The sequence below is a fragment of the Astatotilapia calliptera genome, chromosome 16 (assembly GCF_964374335.1).
Source record: "Astatotilapia calliptera chromosome 16, fAstCal68.1, whole genome shotgun sequence".
Classification (NCBI taxonomy): domain Eukaryota; kingdom Metazoa; phylum Chordata; class Actinopteri; order Cichliformes; family Cichlidae; genus Astatotilapia; species Astatotilapia calliptera.
In genome coordinates, this window is record NC_137437.1 from 15,355,090 (window position 1) to 15,375,657 (window position 20,568).

The 20,568-nt window shown below is 40.4% G+C and overlaps 1 protein-coding gene across 1 annotated transcript in view; it reads right to left on the reverse strand.

Moving 5' to 3' along the window:
- Positions 1–14,600: 14,600 nt before the first annotated feature.
- Positions 14,601–20,568, reverse strand: part of arhgef7a (Rho guanine nucleotide exchange factor (GEF) 7a) — a 35,820-nt gene continuing 29,852 nt past the window's right edge. Inside the window, exons 21-22 of the mRNA XM_026144493.2 lie at positions 15,615–15,669; positions 14,601–15,468 (exon numbers count right to left, since the gene is read on the reverse strand). Coding sequence (XP_026000278.1) covers positions 15,346–15,468; positions 15,615–15,669 — 178 coding nt within the window. The 3' untranslated portion in view covers positions 14,601–15,345. The remainder of the gene's footprint in view (positions 15,469–15,614; positions 15,670–20,568) is intronic.

Consider the following 20,568-nt stretch of genomic DNA (forward strand, 5'->3'; position numbering starts at 1 on the left):
TGTGGTGGAGATTGGCACACACACACACAAGCGCAAACAAATTGCACGCACACATACAGAAAAGCCATACACACAAACACAAAAAGAGGGTCCCCGCTGTGAGAAAAAGAGCTACAGTACTCCCTACATCAACAGTGGCCTAGATAAACACAATACACACAAAAGAGTCACCCCATGAAAATAACCCTCCATCTAAGCATCACTGCACTTATCTACTCATAAACATAGGGATAAATCAATTCAGTGAGAAACACATATTTTTTTCTCTCATTTGAAATTACAGCTGCGGGACCAAAGCTAGAATGATAGCATAGGTCAAATTCACTAACCTCTTCTCTCCATGGCAACAGTCTACCTCTTACAAAAAAAAGGCTTAGTGTGGTTTGTTGAAGTCACTGAGAGATGTTTTTTTTGTTCTTGTTGTTTTTTGGTGACATGCTTGTGTTATGAGAGTGTTGGTGTATCTTTGCCTGCTTTTCACAAGGACACAAGAATGCATACATGTGTATACATTTACATCTGTCTGTGTTTCAGTGTGCGTGTATGTGTGTGTGTGTGAAACGACAACCCCGTTATCACAGCGTCTGTATTAGCATCGCAACGTCTCACCGCTTTGTTTTACTCTGACCTGTATAATCAGTGTCACATTAGCAACACAACAAATCAAACGCTGCGAGTTTCCCCTGTGCAACCTTTCACACACATGCGCTCACGCACACACACTTACATGCACACCGCATGTCCTCCTTCATGCTCCCAGCTGGCCACCATACTGTGTCAAACAGATGTTAATTAATATGATAACTAATACTTATTACACAACGCTGAAAGCTCCAAAACTACTAATTAAATTTCTTCTTATTCAAAGCAAAAAAGATGAAATGGATGTAAAACAACTCTGCCCTCTGTTTATATGCAAGCTAATGCAGTTCATATCAGTGTAGGCGGTTAGGTTTTACTATATTTGAAGTGTAACAGCACGCTGACTTGAATCAACAAGGCAAGTTAAAAGTCTCTCAGACTATAGTATTCGCGTTAACTCGTGAATGAAAACAATTGTTGACACGTTATAAGATTATTAAATGTAATAAACTGGTAGTTATACTTTAGTAAATAATTATTTTAGTGTTAAACCGTATTGAAATTATAATAACAGGTAGTCATCAGTGATGTTGTAAGTTATGTCTTTTTTTTAACCAGATAAGATGTACTACTTATTTGCTCTTTAAAATAAGTATTATAAACATCGGTTGCAATTTCATATCCATCCCAATGTTCACATATGCTGGAGACTGTATTTATTAGTTATTTACAAAGTTTTATTTACGTATTTTGTAACTTTAACCCAGCTATCCAGATGATGTTCGAAGCTGGTTTGCTCAATAATAATTGGCCAGTGAGTCAAAACCGGTTTTTGTTTTATCAGTTATTAAAAGGCCAACTTTTAACAAAAGTCCACCATTAACATTTATGATAAAGCTCAATCCAACAATTAACTAGAAATGAAAGAATCAACCACCAGAAAAATCCTATTCCCAATATTTTGGTAATTAATTTACTGTCTGAGCTTCAAAATTATGAGAATTTGCTGCTTTTCTTGTCCGTACAATATTATTGTAAACTGATTATCGTTAGATTTCGGAGCGCTGGTTGAACAAAACTTACAATTGACTGAGAAGTGCTTTACCCAATCGTTTCTTTTTGTTTTGGTTGGTGTTTTTTGGGGGGTTTTTTTTACATTAGGTCTCAAACAACTTTTCACAAATACATTAGTAACAATGCAAAGATATGAAACAGGATACACATACTTAGAGATTCACCACCAAATCAGCCAATTAAAGGTTTCAGTATGTGTGTTTTGTAATTCAGTAAAAACTTGTATTTATAAATAAATATCGGCTGTGAGACTTGAAAATCACAGCTTTGAGTCTTTGGGTCCACAGTTTTGGGTGAACCAGATATTGTGATTATTTTATGGAAGACTAATATAAGAGCCCGTATTCATGAGCATGTGTAATTGTTTATACATGCCTTAAATCCTTTTCCTCAACCTTTCAGTATTTAGTACACAAAAGTATTCAGATATCAGTCAATAAATTATTAAACAACACTACTTACAAGCAAATGACATTTAGTTAAGTATGTATCAATTAATAATAATAAATATATTTTTTGCTTTTATTTTTGCTGTTGTCAATTTGCCCAGTTTAATAGGAAGCCAAGGCATTACAGATACTTTGATTTGGTATACAGCTACAGCTTTTATTTGTTTTCTTCTTCTCCTTTTAATAAGGGCTCTTTTCCTTATCGTTTTAACCAAAAATGTCAAAATGCAAAAGGAAGGATTCAATTAAACAAGGTTACTGAAGTATTAGGCAAAGTTTGGGATGGTGGAGAGTGAAAGTGATAGTATGATGTTCTTTCTCATGCTGAACGTGACTTTTAACACCAGCTGAAAAGAAAATGGAAAAAACAAAAAAATCCACTCCTGATGAAGACTATATTAAAAGCTCACTGACAAATTAATAAATGCAGGGGAGACAATTATTATTTTTAAAAGTGCATATTGGCTTTATCCACAGCAATGCAGATTCTTGTCCTGATTTCTTGATGCATGAGCAGGGAAGTCAGCATCTGCTCTGCTCCTTCTACTGTACACCCTCCAGCACTGAAAAAAGGGAGAAGAAAGAGGAAGAGAGGAAGGAAGAAACTGAGAAGAGGGGAGAAAAAAGAGGAAGAAAAGGAGAGAAGACAGACGGAGACAGATGGGCAAAAAGACAAGTGCGGAAAGACAGATGGGAAGAGGGAGCTGAAAGGAGAAGGAGAAGAGATAGAGGGATAGATTGAGCAAGGAAAAGGAGGCGTATTCTAGGAGATCCAGCTGACATTAGTGGGTGAGTTTATGAGATGTGATGATTAGCCAAATCCTGCTAATCAATGACACATTCACATGGGTTCCTGCTCTGTTGCTAAACACTAATTGGTCTATTCTGCAGCAAATAGGAAGATGCTGTTCCCCACTTCACTGTAAGCACTGCGAGCTGACACGGAGGGCACATATGGGGACACACACACATACACACACACGCGCGTGTCAAATGTTACTTGCATGCACATACTGTACATCTGTAGCGGATTTTGGTGCATAAAAGGTCAAATTGAGACTGATTCAATTTGAAAGTGGATGAGAAGCAGAGGATCATGCTTGACTCCCTCTAACAATAAGGAGAGAATGGGATCCTAGAGCGGCCCAGTTGAACCAGCAGAATGGGTGGGTGGGGGTCGGGGTGGGTGCCGGGAGGGGGGTGGCGGCTGGAGAAGGAGCCCTAAATTCAATTTCACTTTGTTGAGCATTTAGATAATGTCCCCTAATGTAATGTCGGGCTGTGAGTGGATCCACAGTATAGCCTCGGCGGTCGTTAATCACAATGCAGCAGCAGCACCACCAATGTCTGAGGACGGGCACTGCAAGGACGGATGCAGGGAGTACACCTGCAGCTGTGTTGGAAGCAAAAACACCAAAATATTATATTTGATTATTTTTTCCAGTCGCCTTAGTTTTCGACTCAGCTGAACTTGAATTCCAAAATACGGCTTGTGCGCATTCTCCATCGCTGTCAACTCAGAAATACAAGCAAGCTTAAGAAAAAAAGCTCTGCATAGATGTGTGGGGTTCACGCGTGTAACACACATGAACCGCATATGCTGCAAGTGTGTAACTACTGTATTGCACTACCTTATCATTGCAATTTGCTCTTGTGCACTTTCTTACACATTCTTCTGTTTAAGCCTGTCTGTAACTGTCTGATCGCCATTCAAACAGGATGATGTTCACGTTGATTTTTTAAACGTTTTCATATGTTTATGCTGGAGAACTTACTGAACATTGTTTTTAGCACAAGAGCCACTAGAAAATAGAGTTATGTTCCCTTGTGCATGACCAGAAAATACTGTGCTTGTTAAATTAAAGGAGACTCATATTTCTATCTAGTGACGCTTTTTTAAAGCGAATTGATTACTCAGGAAACAATCAATTCAGTTACTTGTCAGGTAAGAAGATGAGATATTCAGTAGTTCTAGTGCTTTTAAAAATACTTACACAGTTTTATTTTTAATGTACTTCAATTTGCTTTAAATGGTAATTCATGGGGAAAAAAGCAGTTAGTAAAGGTCACTATAAGAACTTCTTCTTGGTTTAAAATACCCAGTTTTAATTAAGTTATGATGAACAAACATCTATATTCAGTAAAGAATCCCTCACCTCGGAGGATGAAGCTGTCTTAATGTCTGATATATTTTTATTCTCACACAAGCACAAACAGACAAACGTCGACACCCACGGCGTGATGAGTACCGTCGATGTGGGGTGTATTCCTCACTCGGTGAGTGCCAGTGGTTAACAGTGCTTTGCGTTGAAGAGGGGGACAAGAGGAGGGTTCACTCAAACACATGACTGCTACAACCTAAATATTAGTGCAGGGACTCTCCCTCTCTCCCTCTCTCTCCCTCTTTCTCTCTGAGTGCGCCTCAGTATGTGACGTGCATGTGTGCGTGTGTGTGTTGATGTAATTATGTGTAGAGGAGAGGCTGTTTGGGGTAAATAGAGTTGCAATTATTCTTTTAACCTGTTTGATTGTCAGTCCCACTAACACACGGGGCCAGGGAAAGATAGAAAACAGACAGAGAGAGAGAGACAGATAAGTACTGCATTTAGCGATAAACAGTGGCACACATTTAACTCACAGCTAAAAGGCCCCAAATTTCTCGATGACACGTATTAGCAGAAATGTGATTTTGTTTTTCCTTTGGAATAAAACAGCAGAGCGACGATTGTGTGCCTCCAACATAAAACATATATAATTTTCTAATTGTGTTGTGACCTCCCCGAACACAGTAAAAGCATGAAGCGATGAATGGATGGATTTATGCGTTCATATATTTTGTCACTCTTTTTTTTTCACCTTATTTCAAAGCAGCTTCAGATGTGCCAGGAGCGTTTAAAGGAGGTGCAAATATTTCTGCAATAAGTGATTTGATTGCTGCGTGTCATGACATGATAACGTGAACTGATTGAATTTGTGATACACTTGCTGCTGACAGCTGTTTGACTGAGCTGAAGTGTAATGCTCCATCAGCATCAAATGGAGTAACCCATTCAGCACCAATACTGGCGCATTAGAGAACAGGAAGTGCATTTTTATTTTCCCCTCAATACCTTCTAAATGGCCTCACAGCAAAGCGGATGACTGGGTTTTGAATGATTACATTTCTCCGGCAGCGATTTCAGGTGGCAGGGGAGTGTAATTCAGACCTTATTTTGAATATATGTACTCGCTACATTTAATGCAAATTATGTTACATTCAGTCACTAAATATATCAAATATAATCAATGACTTATTAATCATATCTTTTCAGATCTTCAGACTGCCAAAGTGTCAAAATAAAAGCACATAAATACGTATTAAATATGGGCTGCTCAATTTTCGATCAAATACTTTATATAGAAATATTTTCTCCTCCCACTCTCTCGTCATATTTTGCACACACACAGGCACACATACACACACACAACTAATAATGTTATCGGCTCAGATCACCAACTCAGCAGATCTCATCCACATGTCACCTGCAATAGCTCAACACATGCATGCACACACACAGATGCAGAGTTTTGTGCTCCTTGTCAATAGGACGTTAAGGGTTTTGGCACTAATGACCAGTGTAGAGATAAGAGAGGAGAGGTTAATGTGTTGCAGTGGGTGATCAAGATAAGACCGATCCCTTCAATCCTGCAGACAATGAGACAGTGAGAAAGGGAGAGAGGATTAAAAAAAAACACAGGAGGAAAAATATCTACAGAAATACAAAGAAAAAAGAAAAAAGTGTGCTTGTTTTCTATAAGTTTCATTGTTGAGTGTAAAATTTTTGGGGTTTTTTTTTTAATTATTACGTTTTATGTATGAATAAGAGGATTCATGTCAATTTGGTCCATCAGTGTTTGTGCGCATAAATATGCACACAGCACACAGTAAAAACACTAAAGATGCAAACACATACAAACACTCAATAGCCACCACAACCAGCCAGTCCTGCCTTTCAGCGAACATGTTATCAGTGCAGCTCAAAAGACAAACCAAATATACGACCCTGTCTTGCATGCTAAATGGCTTTATTTGGAGGCTTTCTTTGCACCGGTTGAGATATGTGTGTTTACAAGTGAATACAGCTACTGTATTATGTGTGTGTACCTCTGGTGTTTTGTTTGTTCGGTCTATTCATAGCATCACAGGGTAGATACAGTTTATTGTGATTGCTAATAATTTAAGTAATTGCTCAGCTTTAACAGACACTCGGTGCACGTGTATCCACAAGCACACACACACACACACACACACACACACACACACACACACACACACACACGCTTTCCTTCCTGTGAGTGAAAGTAACATAAAATGGCTGCCCACCCCCAACTCCCCCACCCCACCCCATCTGTGTGGCCGGCTGGGTCGGCTGACATTTGGACACTTGTCAATCATCTCTTTCAATAGCCAAGCGGCAGGAAAAATGAAGTCGGGGGGTCAGCAACTCAGTGTATCGCCATGGCAACAACTGCACTGAAGTTCATGTGCCTGCTGGGCCTGTAGTTCGAAGTGTGTGCAGCTCTATGCGTGTGAGTGTGTGTGAGAATGTCCATTTTTGTTTCGGTGTTGAGTGTGTGTGTGTGTGTGTGTGTGTGTGTGTGTGTGTGTGTGTGTGTGTGTGTGTGTGTGTGTGTGTGTGTGTGTGTGTGTGTGTGTGTGTGTGCATGCCGTCTTCTGAGCCCAATTGTTCCCTATCAGCCGGAGGCAAATACTCCTCCCATTCTAGCTCTTCCACCTCTCACCTTGCAACCTCACATGCAGCTTTAGCCTTTTCTCCCTCCTTTCCCCTTTGCTCACACTTTTTTTTTTCAAACTCTCTCCTCTAACCAGCAGGTCAAGGAACAAGGCCCTGCAGGAAGTACAGCATCCAAAAAAAAAAGAGAGAGTACTTAACCTTTCACCACCTCAGCCTTTCCCTCTTTTTTGCCCCTCTTTTGCCTCTTACCATTATCCTCTTCCTACTTCCTATGCCAGTGTGTGTTTCGCTGTGATCCTCTACTCACGCCCGCTCTAAATGCAATTGTTTTCTCATCCTCTATAGTTGTGCATTCATCTGCTTGTCAGTTTGGCCTTTGTTGTCGAGAGGGTGAGAAGCATGCATGTGTTATCCCATGTGGTTCACATGTGTAAGCGGGCCTGCGTATTCAGCCAAAGCACAAGAAAACAGAATGAGCGAGCGCGCAAGCACAACAAACTATGTGGAGTCTGCGCCACTGGAGGTCTGTTTATGGAATGAATGCAGAGGATAATTTGTGTTCTCAGCCAGGGAAAATAGCTCAGATTGAGCCTCAGAGGACAATCTACTGACCCGTTTACCGAACACTTATCGCAGAGAGGTTCACCAGCACTATTCATCCTTTTGGGGCTCCGACTGCCACACACACAAGCAAGCAGCTAGTCCCCTCCTATCTATCCAGACTTTAATGACAGCACGATGTGCAGAGACAGCAGCAACACAGAAATGAGTTCAATACAATGGTCCAACGGGCATGAAAACCTGTAGCTCTGGGGGAAAAAAACAAAAAAAACCCAACCTAATAAAAATTTACACTTACACTGTAGCTTCTGCCAGATTTTAAGGATTAGATAACATTTTAATTGGAGGGCTAAATGATAAACTTCTGCTACTTAACTGAATTTTTTATTGACACGTGTTGGAAAACAAAGCATGCATGAACCACACAGGTTTGCTCAAAGTATTTAAATTTATCGCCCCTCTTACTGAACATAGCAATTTTTATGAGTAAAATCTGCCGGTAATAGCCGTTTGATGTGGATTAACATGCTCCATTACCCCAATGCACCAACACTGCCAGAATCATTAAACACACACATACACACAGAGCTGCAATACGTAATATAGACACCAACATTGCTCCATCCAAAGGTCCCCCTAACAATATGCACACACACACACACACTTGGTCCAACACTCTCCTCTTTCCAGTTCCATCAATGGACAAGGCCTGACTGGAATTGTGTAATTCTCTGGGATAATTCATGGATAATTTTGGGATAATCTCCAGCAAACCATTCGCAGCGGTGCCACCCAGTTTGCCCGTTGCCTGATTACCAGGCACCAAATGCCAGCCACTTGTAGTGACCAACACCGCCAACAACCACTCTGATGCATGCAAATAAACAAAACAAACAAGGACCTCCAGCAGGGAAACATCCAGCTCGGCTTGCACAGATATTCAACAAACACTGCAGGTTATCACAAGCACACATACACACACATTTGCATACACACACTCATACACACGAAAGACAGGGCAAACAAACCAAAAAACACAACAATGTGAAGACATCTTGTTATATGCAAAAGCATGCGTGTTGAGAGCAAATCCAGCACCGACACACTCACGCACACAGAGACACACACACACTCACAAATAGGAGAACATATGCACACATACGGCCGAGAGGTTTTTCATTAGGTGTGATTGCCATCTCGTGGCAGGAGTAACCATATGATTAAAAATAAATGCAGCACATGATCTTCACTGTGACATGCAATTAAATGATCAGCGTTATGTCTTCTCATTTTGCACTGAAAGGCAAAAAGCACCTGCTGAAATCTATCTTAAAGAAGTGTTATGATTTAAAACCTTTAAAAAAACAAGGTATACGAGCACCTGTTTACTGTTGCACATAATGTCACATTTATGGTTTTATAAATCTATAACATTTTTGCGTAAATACACACACACTGAGGCAAATAACAGAGAAAATCTTTGAGCACAGAACCTCAGGAGGCTTATGCTGGATGTCTTCTGCAGGAGGGCTACAGTGCTGGTGTATAGCTTGTTAAATACTGACATCTAGTGGCTCAAAGCAAAAACTTAGGTGCCTTAGGGATTGAATTGCACGTGTTGGTCAAATGAAATATCACCACCTCTTGGCTAATACACCTGCATAACCAAAACAAGAAGAAAGCCTAATATATTTAAGCAATTACAGCAATTATCCAGATATTTCATGCAAATCATTTTCCCCTCACTAATATTTTAAATTCCTTGAGTTATTTCCACAGCACTCGTTTGGCGTGAAATAGCAGGTAGAGGTGTTTGCATGCACCTAAACAGAGCAGAGCCTTCTTGGTAATTATGACTAACAACAGTATTTACCTAACACCATGGCTCGTTATTTAACATTTTGCTTTCCAATGAAAGAATCCATCCATCAGTGAGACAGAGGGCTTCACACTCGGACACACACACACTTACATGCACACATCAAGTCCTCTTGATGTGCAGTTATGTGCAAACTTGCACACTAAAAGTAAAAACACAAACATTCCGTTAAAATGTAAAAAGCTCATCGCTCTGTCCATTTGATATTTACACCTGTGGACAAGTTTTTGCACAGTGTGTCCACAAAAACTTTTTTTTGCGTGGACCACAACTCCTGTATGTGGGTTACACCTCACAGGTGACACTGCACTTGTTGCACAAAAAAGTGTAAGAGCATGCAAACAGCCCTGACTCCCCCACACACACACACACACACGCAAACTCAGTCAACCTATTTAGTACCATTTGAGATTTACTCACTGTTAATTCAAAGCTCTCGCTCTCGGTGTTCACAGTTTGGGTTTTGAATTTGGGTCCTCAAAATCCTCTCCCTCCACTTCCACGAAACTCTGTCCAGCATATACCACTTTAGAAGAAGAAGGAGGAGGAGGAGGGAAAAAAGAAAATTAGAAGCACAGCTGGCAGCACTTTTTGTTTCCCAAAGCTTCCAGAGGAATGGATGTTTCCAGTCACTTTGTAAAAATCACTCCATCAATGGTAACAAGCCCGTTTACATGAACCAAGCAGCTGCTCAGATCACATACAGGAAGCAGGGTCCCTTCAGTCAGCCTGTCACTCCACTCGCACTAAGTCCAGCACTTTTTTTCTCTTTTTTTTGGTCCTGCTGTTTGAGATGACACTTCTTTAGGGATGTGCAGCCTAAGCTGGAGATCATCGCACAGACGCAGCTTTGACCTGTGCAATTACAGATGATGACAGAGAGCAATAATCTGCGTGGACTGATGCATCAGAGTGTCAAGAAAGCTCACCTGCTCTCCTCAGCCACACTCCTGTCTCCGGGCGGTAAAAGCCCTCCTGTCATGTTTACACCAGCGCAGGCACACCGGTCTCCTCTCTCCTCTCTCTTGTCAGACATTGACTGTGGGGGGTTTTTTCTTTTTCCACTGCTCTGTCTCTGCACTTGACCAATCCACTCTATCAGCTCCACCACTCTCAACACCACACAGATTTGCACTGTGCAACCTTTTCCATTTTCTATGATACTTTCACTCACTTGCCTTCTCCCCCCACTGCTGCCAAACCAGTCACCTGTAGACTCAGAGGTACTCAAAACCATTTCCCAATCTCCCGCCCTCCTCGCCTCATTCTTATCTTGTCTATCTCTCCTACTCCTATTTTCACCTTCCTCACTCCCACTCACTTTTCACTCCTACCCACTTTCAGTCCTTTCACTTCCTCTAATAAATCCTCTGCCTCTACCCAACTATTACAAATTTTCTCTGACCCACTATTTGCTATTAGCCCCTCGTCTTCCTCCTCCCCTTCTTCTTATCCCTTCACTCTCCATCGCTGTCTCTGCCTATCCTCCTTATATATCCTCAGCCTTCGCTTTGCTTTCTCCCCATCTCCAGCGGCATGAATATATTATTATCTACACAATGGGGCCCTGCTTATTGTTTATGAATTACCAGCCTTGCGGCCAAACAAAGCCTATTTTCATAAGAAACCTCCATTTCATTTCAGCTCCAATTAGATTGGGGGCTAAAGAATAGGAGTCCTCAGGCCTCAGCCCCTAAGGATGGCAGGTCCATTCAGCTTCATTCAATGGGGCCTTATTGCTTTCCCATACAAAAGAGCACGTGGATGGGCTTTCAGACTGAAACACCAACCAAAAATGACTGGGAGACAGTACTGTACAATAACAAATCTTTAAAGAAAGGACACTGAGCGCTTATCCTCCCATCCATCAATTCATCCCTCACTCTTCGCTTTCTTCTTCTCCTCTGTTCGTATATTGTAAGACCTGGACATTAATGACAGACAGTTGAAAGAGAAAGGGAGTGAAAGAAAGAGAAGAAGAAAGAGGCAAAGCAGCTCAGTTTTTCACAATACATGTCAAGTCTAAATGATCACTGGCTGCTGAATAGACAGAGGGAAGGGAAAAGAAATGAGTCGTGTGTATGTATGTGTGTGTGTACAGCTGATTGATTCTCTGCTTTGAAAAGAGGGAGAAAAAAGAGTGAAGGAAAGAGAGAGGAAGACCTTGGTGCTTTTTTTTCCTGAGCTCCACAATAGTCGGGGGGTCTGAGCTGTATTGTGGAGCAGCCACAGTGACAAGCTGTCACTCCATCCTGGTTGGAAGAAAGAGTCAGAGAGTGAAGAGGGGCTGGGGCAGGTCAGAACCCCGATAATATGCGTCTGCCTCCTTATTTCTAAAGTTTCTCACCCACCAGACACTTGACAGGAAGAAGAAGGCTCTCAAGTGTTCCCCGGGAAAGTTGAAGGACAAATAAAAGCAAGCTGGAGCCCAAATGTTAGCTGCAATGTGTACTTATGTACCTTTATGGGCAACATCATGCTCAGAGTGCCAGGTAAACTTCCCAGCAGTAAGGCAATGGCTCTTTTCATGAGCCAGTTCATTATTTAGGATAGAGAGGCAGCCAAACACTTTCAGGGAGTCATGCCAGCAAGGTCAGAGTGTGGCAGTGCTGGCCTGGCTTTATCTGCCGAGATCTGCCTCACAGGATGAATGCGAATTGCGCCTTTGTTCCTATGAAGGAATATTCAACATGAAACAAAAGGCTGCCGTTTTCATTACAACAGAGTGGACAAGGTGAGAGTCACAGTGAAAAGGTTGACATCTGCGCTTATTCATCCAACAACAGCCGGATGAGATCTTCTCCACCCTACAAAGCTTGTCGCGATTACCAGAGTGCACAATAGAATTCAATAGACTGGATTTTTTAAAAAGAGCTAGAATACACACAGACCACTATGATATCATGGTATTGCATGTAAATAGTCAAGCACTTTGGCCATCAGTTTTTCATGCCAAACTTACCTTTACTGTGTTAAACAAGGCAAGAGGTTAAGGTGATAGGGCACTTTTTAATGTGTGCAATAAACAGTGAAAGGCTGGGGGAGAAAAATAGATATAGGCTGGTATAAGGCCTATTTTTTCAATTTAATATTGCATTGCTTCCAAAAAGCAATGGCAGAGTTGATATCTCTCCTACCTTGCTTTCTTTCTCAGCTAACCCTCCTCCTTCTACCTCGTGGATCTGTTTGGAATATCATTCACTCGCAAAGTTCTCCCAAAACATGGGGGGATACACAAAACTGGTGTCAAAGTTCATAGAATGGGCTTGGTACCTAACAATTTGTGTTGAAAATGCGAATCAGTGATCGTTACTTACCTTCAGTTATTGTGGTGCTGCTCTTTCATTCAATAAGCAATCCAGTGTATTGGTGAGTGGCTACACAGGCCTCCTTCAGAACCTCCTCGGCTGTGTCTATTAGGAGCACTATTTTACCCACGGGTATATCCAAGTAACAATGTTGTCGAGCATTGGCGGGCTTCATAACTGCTGGAGAGTTCCAGGAAGTGTGGTCTGACTTCATGAAATATATAAAGCACATACAAGAAAGATGCCTTTTCGATCCTTTCCCATTTCTGACTCCACAAAGTTCTGTAAAACCCCTTACGTATTTTTGTTTTTATTGTTTCACATTGTCTCGCTGCCAGTGTTTGTGATTTCTTTTCTCTAATTGCCTACACTGAAAATATTTTCAGTAGGTCTTAGCTTGTGCTCTGTTGTGAAAATTGAAAACTTACAAATAAATAAATAACTAATAAGGCCTAGCAGCCATTGTTAGGCACCCTCCGGCCAAGTGAAGAATGACATCTGAATAAGATGAATTAATTCACTCATGTGTAGCAGCAGGACCGGGCGTATGGCTTTATTGCCCCTTACTTCACAGTTTTGGCTGCTTTTGGTTATTTTCATTCCCGTTGGCTTCATCTCCAGCTCCAATGGAACCCAGTTTAGCCCAGAGTCTTTATTCTCAGCACTAAACAGCAAAACAAAACAAAAACAGCAAAATCCAGATGTTTCCCTGTGGAGAAACTTCAGAAACCAGATCTATATATTGAGCAAGTTGGAATTTAACCCCGGTCCAGATATTTGACATATAAATGAGAGGTAGACAAGTCAGCGAGCTTTTTCTACTGTCATCAAAGGTAAACACAGAGAGCCAAATATTTCATCGGTGCTTATTACAGCTCAGTAATATTGTGGTAATAGTGGTAATAAAGTGGTGATAATATGGAAATTTCAAGTTATTACTACAGTATTACCAAAGTATTAACTAATCCTATGAGACAAAACCAGTTACAGTAATAGCATAGTATATTGTATACACTCTACTGATAAACTGCTTGTAATAAATCCATAAAAATCTCTGCATTAAAATGTTTATATACTGACTTGTAAGAAGAACAGTAACAGGGTTGTGGTTGTTGTTATAAAATGTAATATTGTTTAATTACATGTTATTGTTTAGTACCTAATATACTAAAGCACAAAAGGAAAGAATATAGTGGTTTATAATGGTTTAGGCACATATTTGTGTTCATGATATTAGTGTTTGGCCTGTTATTAGCCAATTAGATACATTTCAATCTAATATTACTCAGCTACAGTCACTGTTAAATCTCACAAGCCCATATTTTAGTAACGATATACTATAGAAAACATACTGTTTCATTCAGTCTACTAAATTTCAGTGGAAACCACTGTTCTTTTAAACACTAGAATTATTTACTTCACATTTTCAGGTGAAGATGTTTTATCAGAAACTAAACAACATTTAACCAAAGTAGAGCTTAAAATAATAACTTGTTAAGTCTGTGGACTTTTGAAAAATTATTTATATATAAATTACTTCATCTTACCACTGGAAAAAGTTTTTAGACAGGTATACTCTTTGGTGAGAGTCATTTTTTGACTTAACTTGTTGTGATTTTCTTGGGATAGAAATAAGTTCTGCTCGTAGCATCATGTAATTATTGGTTCTCAAACCTGTTGAAATATGGCGAGATTCCCAAAAAGGCTTCAAACCAGCACCTATCCACAGCCTCTGTGCATAGGTGCTGAAAAGAAATAATGAAGTAGTCACACAAAGGCGTATAAGCTGATTTTGTGGTTTTCTATGTCACCTAAAGCTTTCAGGCAAGTTAAATATAAACTAAAAGTTTAATAGTAAAATTTTGAATTTAAATATTGGTATTCTTATTAGGTTTCCTGACAGACATGTATTAATCCCAGCGGGCACACAAGTGCGAGCGCGTGTGTGTATATATTCCTTCTATAATACTAAATGCGGATGGTGTAGATTTAGTAGCGGCATTCAAAAGCATACCTCAAAAAACACATTTATTTATCCCAACGGGCAAAGGCTCATCTTTTAGCAGTATTTACAATATACAGTACAACATTAATATCTGTACAGTTCCCTTAGGAAAAATGAAAAAGTAAAGTTGTCAAACAAAAACAAAAGAAAAAAATGGATTAAAAACAGACATAAAGGAGTTTCCTGGCACAAGCTTTGCTAAAGGTTAAAAACATCAGGCTTAGCCTGAGTCTGAGGAGGATACCCTGCAAAAAAATCATTTCATAAAAAATTAAATAAAGAGGTTATGAAATGGCTTTGTTCAAGTTAAGACTTGTCAAAGCCTTTGGACCATTAACACCATTAAAGTACCATTCTGTACAGTGGATAGTTGTGCCGTTAAATGATTGTAAACAGACGGAGAGGAACTCTCTCCAGTTATCCTCCAGCTTCGTGAACACAGCCACAGACATTGATGCTGGATGGTTCAGTACAGTCATGCTTGCTTAGTGATCAAGGAATGTTATTTTGGGACAGATGGTCGAGGAAGTTTAACAAGTCATCTCAATAAGGCCTGTCTATTAAGCTGAATGGCACTTAAAGTGCACTGGTGGATCCATCTCAAACAAGCCCACATTTACTTGCCTTAAGATGGACATTTACCTTCACGCAACTGAGCTTAATTCATGTCTTTCAAACAGTGCAATCAAGTCCACAGGTACTGTACAAGTTCTTTCTTTCTACAAGCTTCACATGGGTGTTAACTTGAGCCTCACAGGTTTGTCTCATCCCACGCTGGGTCATTAATGCTCTTCAGAACGTTTCTAACAACTTTTTCTAGATCCTTCCGTGCTCGCTGCTCTTCCTCCAGTGACCTCTTCATCTTCTTGTTATCCTGTGTTGGAAAACAATCATGAAATACATTTTAAAACAAATCTGAAGATGACATTTAGTCACTCAGCCTTTAAAATTATCCAGTTTTGACATCTATAATTTTATAAACACAGTATCATGAGTTACCCAACAAACATCCAACATCACCTGTTTCAGCTCTTGAACCTCATCCCTCAGGGCATATACCACGTCCACCAGGCTCCTATTTAAAAATAAATAAATAAAATTTTAAAAATAATTATAGAAATTAATAAAAATATTTACAACAAACGCACTTAGAGAGCGCAACTTCCCCCAAAGTGCAAGAGACTTTGATGTTTTGTGATTTTTTTTTATTTTTTTTTTTTAGATGTGGAAGGCCTGCTAAGGCATCATTGTGAGGTGGTAGGGCGAAGTACTTGAAAAAAAAACAAAGCAAAAAAACAATGGTGCTAACAATGAGTCATAGACAATTGTATTGTAGTTTTAAGATGAAGCATTACTGATTTTCACATTTTGTCTGACCTTGACAAAATTTTCACCCAAATTAAATCAACTCAAGCTGTTGTTGTTATCTACCATCACACAAAATTTGAAAATGATATCTCTAAAACTGCTAACAAACAGTCAAAAAAAAAGACAAAACAACACCAACAGTTTATTTTTCCTACAAGGAAGGCTGACACATAGGGCTGGGCGATATGGCGTAAAATCCATATCACAGTATATATCACGATATATTCTTTTCTTCCGTATTTTAGCACTTAAAATCCTTTAATTTTCTCAAAAATTGACAGTGCGCCTTATAATCCAGTGTGCCTTATGTATGAATTCTGGTTGTGCTTAATGACCTCGAACCGATTTTATGTGGAACACGGCGCTCAAAAATCTGTCAAAATGTTTTAGTACGACTTTGGTAAGCTATGAAGCCGCACCGCTTGGTGTGATTGTCAGAGCATTACGGCTAGTGATGGTAAATTCGATGATTTTTACTGAATCGAGTTTGAATGAGTCACTCACCAAAATGAATCGGGTTTTTTGAGTCATTTGAGTCACTAAGTCAGTTGCCCAGAGAGTGCAAAAAATTTACATTTTCACTCAAACTTACTTTGTTTCTCTTTTCATGTATATCCTACGACTAAGATGAGTGATTAAAAAAGAAAAACAACTATTTTTATAGAGCAAAAAAGAGCAAAAAAATTACGATTTCTAAAGGGAAAATTCATTTTATTTATTGTTATTTTATTTTATTAGTATTTTGCTCAAATGTGTCAAATATATATTTTCTCATCTAAATGTCCACTGAGCTGCAAGCCAGAGGGCGGTAATGTGCCTTAACATTGGTTTCCAACCAAGAAGAAGAAGAAGAAGCTGTGAGCCAGGAGGGAGGGGGTGAGTGAATGATTCCTTTATGCTACAATTCAGCACAGCAAGGGAGGGGGTGAGTGATTCGTTCATGCTACGATTCAGCACAGGAAAAGAGGGGGTGAGTGAGTGATTCGCTTACGCTATGATTCCGCACAGGAAGGGTCGGGGTGAGTAACTCAAATGTGCTGTTGGCATGTTAGCAGAGCGATGCTACTTTGAACTGAGGAGCTATTGTCTTGATGTGAGCTTTCTACTCAGGGCTTTTTTCCCCAGTTCAGAGCAGAGCAGTTCAGTTAAGAAACTGGCTGTTGTTTCTTCCCCCATAATTGTAATTATAAGGTAGATAAATTTCTGCTAGTGAAATTAGTTTGCTAACAGCAACAGGGATGAGTCAGTGAATGAGACAGTTGGGCTTGTGAATCATGATTCACGAGTCAGTAAAGTGATTCTCAAGTATTGAACGATTCGTTCATGATTTGCACATCACTAATTACGGCTACTAGGGCTGGGTATCGTCACTGATTTCTAGAATCGATTCAATTCCGATTCACAAGGTCCCGAATCGATTCGATCCACGATTCGATTTAATTCGATTTAATTCGATTTAATTCGATTCGATTCGATTTAAATCTGGGAAATTTTGACAGTCAGAAATATTATAATTCAGATCAGTACATTTACATATTTTTGTATCAATAAAAAGGAAGCTGACACTCGCAAGACTTTATCAAAGGTGTGAGCGTCACAGCAGATGCTTTTGTGTCAAAGTAGCTGAAGATAAAACACAGAAAAACATGAAGGTGATTTTCCTGGCCTGGGATTTTATAAAAATATTCTGCAGTACATCAAAAACGAAAGAAAACCATTAATCAACATATGAACATTACCTCTGAAGTTACAGCGGTTTTATTAGAGACATGGTTAAGCGTTTTGCATTTTGAATAATTTTAAAAAGTTTAAATTTATTCAGTATTGAACAGCAGAAATGAGGTTTTCTTTTCGGAAGAATGTAAAAGGGAAAAAAACAGCGGCTGACAGCGCTGTAAACAACAGTAGACTTGTGTAACAAGCAAGCGAATAATGAAGAAAGGGAAACTGTTCTTGAAGTACAGAGAGAGAGAGAGAGAGAGAGAGAGAGAGCTGTGCATCGTAAACAGTAAAAGTCAGAGTGAATTCATGACGATGTTTATGTGAAGCGTTTGGATCTTCTTCTGCTGCTGGTTCGGTCAATATTGTTTGGAGAGAGATCAAACTAACAGCTTTAGAATCGGCTCATAAAGGGCGTGAACACAAAGCGCGGACCCGCCGACAGATCAGAATCAGCGAGCTGTCGGCTTTCAGCCCCGACCGTGAGAAAGGCGACATCTCACTGATTCTGATCCGCGGGTCGCGCTGTGTGTTTAAGTCTATGTGCAGAATCCGTGTACCTGCTCTCATTTACTGTCTTAACTGTTTGGTGGTTCTTGAAATTTTGTGAGATGTCACCAGAGATTCTGGCATTTCGGGCAAAATAAATTTATATTAAAAAAATCGATTCAGGATTTTAATGAATCGATTTTACGTTATCCAAGCCAGAATCGATTTTAATCGATGAATCGATTATAAAAACCCACCCCTAACGGCTACCATAGTCAGGAGCCTCGCGGAGTAATCTGGGTCCAAAACTCTGTCCGCTTCAGGTCCCAAAGTCAAACAAACACTGCGGCATCACTGAGCATTAAAAACTGTCTAAATTCTTTTATCTTTAATAAAATGATCAGCGTTGCTGCTTTACCAGGTGTAACAATTAAGTTTAACATTCAGGCATCCATGAAAACCGAGCAGAGCTATGAATTAGCAGGAAGTTAGCTCGCTAGTTTCCACCTAAACATGATATAGCAGAGTTCTGACAGGGAGGTTTCTGGAAAAAACAAACAAACATATGGCTCTGCTATCACTTCCAACATTAACGAAGACAGAAAACTAAACAGCAGTGACGTTTGTAGGGTTACTGAAGTTGGACTAGCTGGTATTTAATGAAGTGCTATATGATTGCTAGCGAGCTATGTTAGCATAACATAAACAGTGAAGCTGGAGGATGAACGCTAGCTTTTTTCCACTCAATAAAAGTTAACGTGAGGGTCTGATGGCTAGGGACAAATGCAATCGCATGGCATAATGCTGTAAACGGACCAAATTTCAGTCAGGACTAGGGATGGATACCGATAGGTTCTGACATAAACGGTAGCAACCAGACCGAAAAGCAGCGCACATTTCGGTGCTTTTTTTTCTTGAGATGTCATACACTTTGGATTCTAGCCAATAATTTTACCTTTCCAAGGATAGTAGGTGGGCCCAGGTACGTACGTTCTTTTAGAGCAGAGCTACAGATTAAAAATGCCCAAGGCAAAGCGGTCAAAAGTTTGGCTGTACTTCACAGCAAAAGATGCAAACTCAGCAGCCTGCAACAAGTGCTTTACGGTAATACTGTGCAAAGGAGGTAACACCTCGAATCTGATGAAACACCTGGCAATGCATAGCGTTTTTTTAAAAGCCGAGAAATGCACAGTATTTAATAGCTTGCTGCAAGACCTCACACTGAGCACATCTACTGCTGGTGTGGTGCCTGTTATCAGACCTGGAGTTAGCAACATCCCCCAAGAAACCGAAGAGTACAGTCGTCAAAGGAGCTTGCAAAGAAAAGCGTCTGGACTTCTTTAAGTTAATTGAAGACGTTTCACCTCTCATCCGAGAAGCTTCTTCAGTTCTAAGGTCAAATGGTGGGGAGTCCCAGATATAAACCTAGTGGGAGTTTCCCCCTACAGAGGGACAAAAGCACCCCCTGATGATCCTCTAATCGCCTGAGCCAAGGTGTGAAACTGGGTGTGGGTCCCAATCAGCCAGAGTTTCGGGTGACTTCATTGTGAAACCTGGCCCCACCTTATCATGCGAATTCCTGAGGTCAGATGGCCCAGGATGTGAGTGGGCGTTAAGGCATCTGGGGAGGGAACTCAAAGCTGGATTATAGATGGCAGAGAGTTGGTGTCGTAAACCACCGCCTCTGTTCAAAGATGGTCGCTCACAGTGCCATCTATGTCCACTGTGAGCGACCATCTTTGAACAGAGGTGGTGGTTTACGACACCAATGATTAGAGGATCATTAGGGGGTCCTTTTGTCCCTCTGTGGGGGGATACTCCCACTAGGTTTAGGGAGCTTGCAAAGAAAAGCGTCTGGACTTCTTTAAGTTACTTGAAGACGTTTCACCTCTCATCCAGACGCTTCTTTGACTACGATGACCTGGATGACTGAGAACCTTCACAGACATATCCCAAAAATGACGTTACTTCCGGTTTCGGGCAGGTAATGGCGGACATGCGATAGTTCGCGCTGACGTCTATTCCAACGTAGGAAGTGTTACGAACAGCTGATTGGATCAGCAAAGCGTGTTTCTGGGATATTATGTTTTTGTTGCTGCAAGCGTTTTTTATGCAGTTTTTGCAAAGCTATATGTGGAAGGAAACCGTGACCTAGGACAAGCTGATGGCATAAGATGTAAGTACAACTCCTCCGGTTTCATATGCAAAAAAAATTATTGCGCTAGCTCACGTGGTTGCAGTTCTACAGGAATTTAAAAATAGTTGCGCAAAATGGAGCGTGCCCGCTCCGACCGGTTTTAAAGGGTTAAGCACCGGCACCATTTCAAAAGTACCGGTTTGGCACCGGTATCGGATAAAACCTAAACGATACCCATCCCTAGTCAGGACAACAACTGAG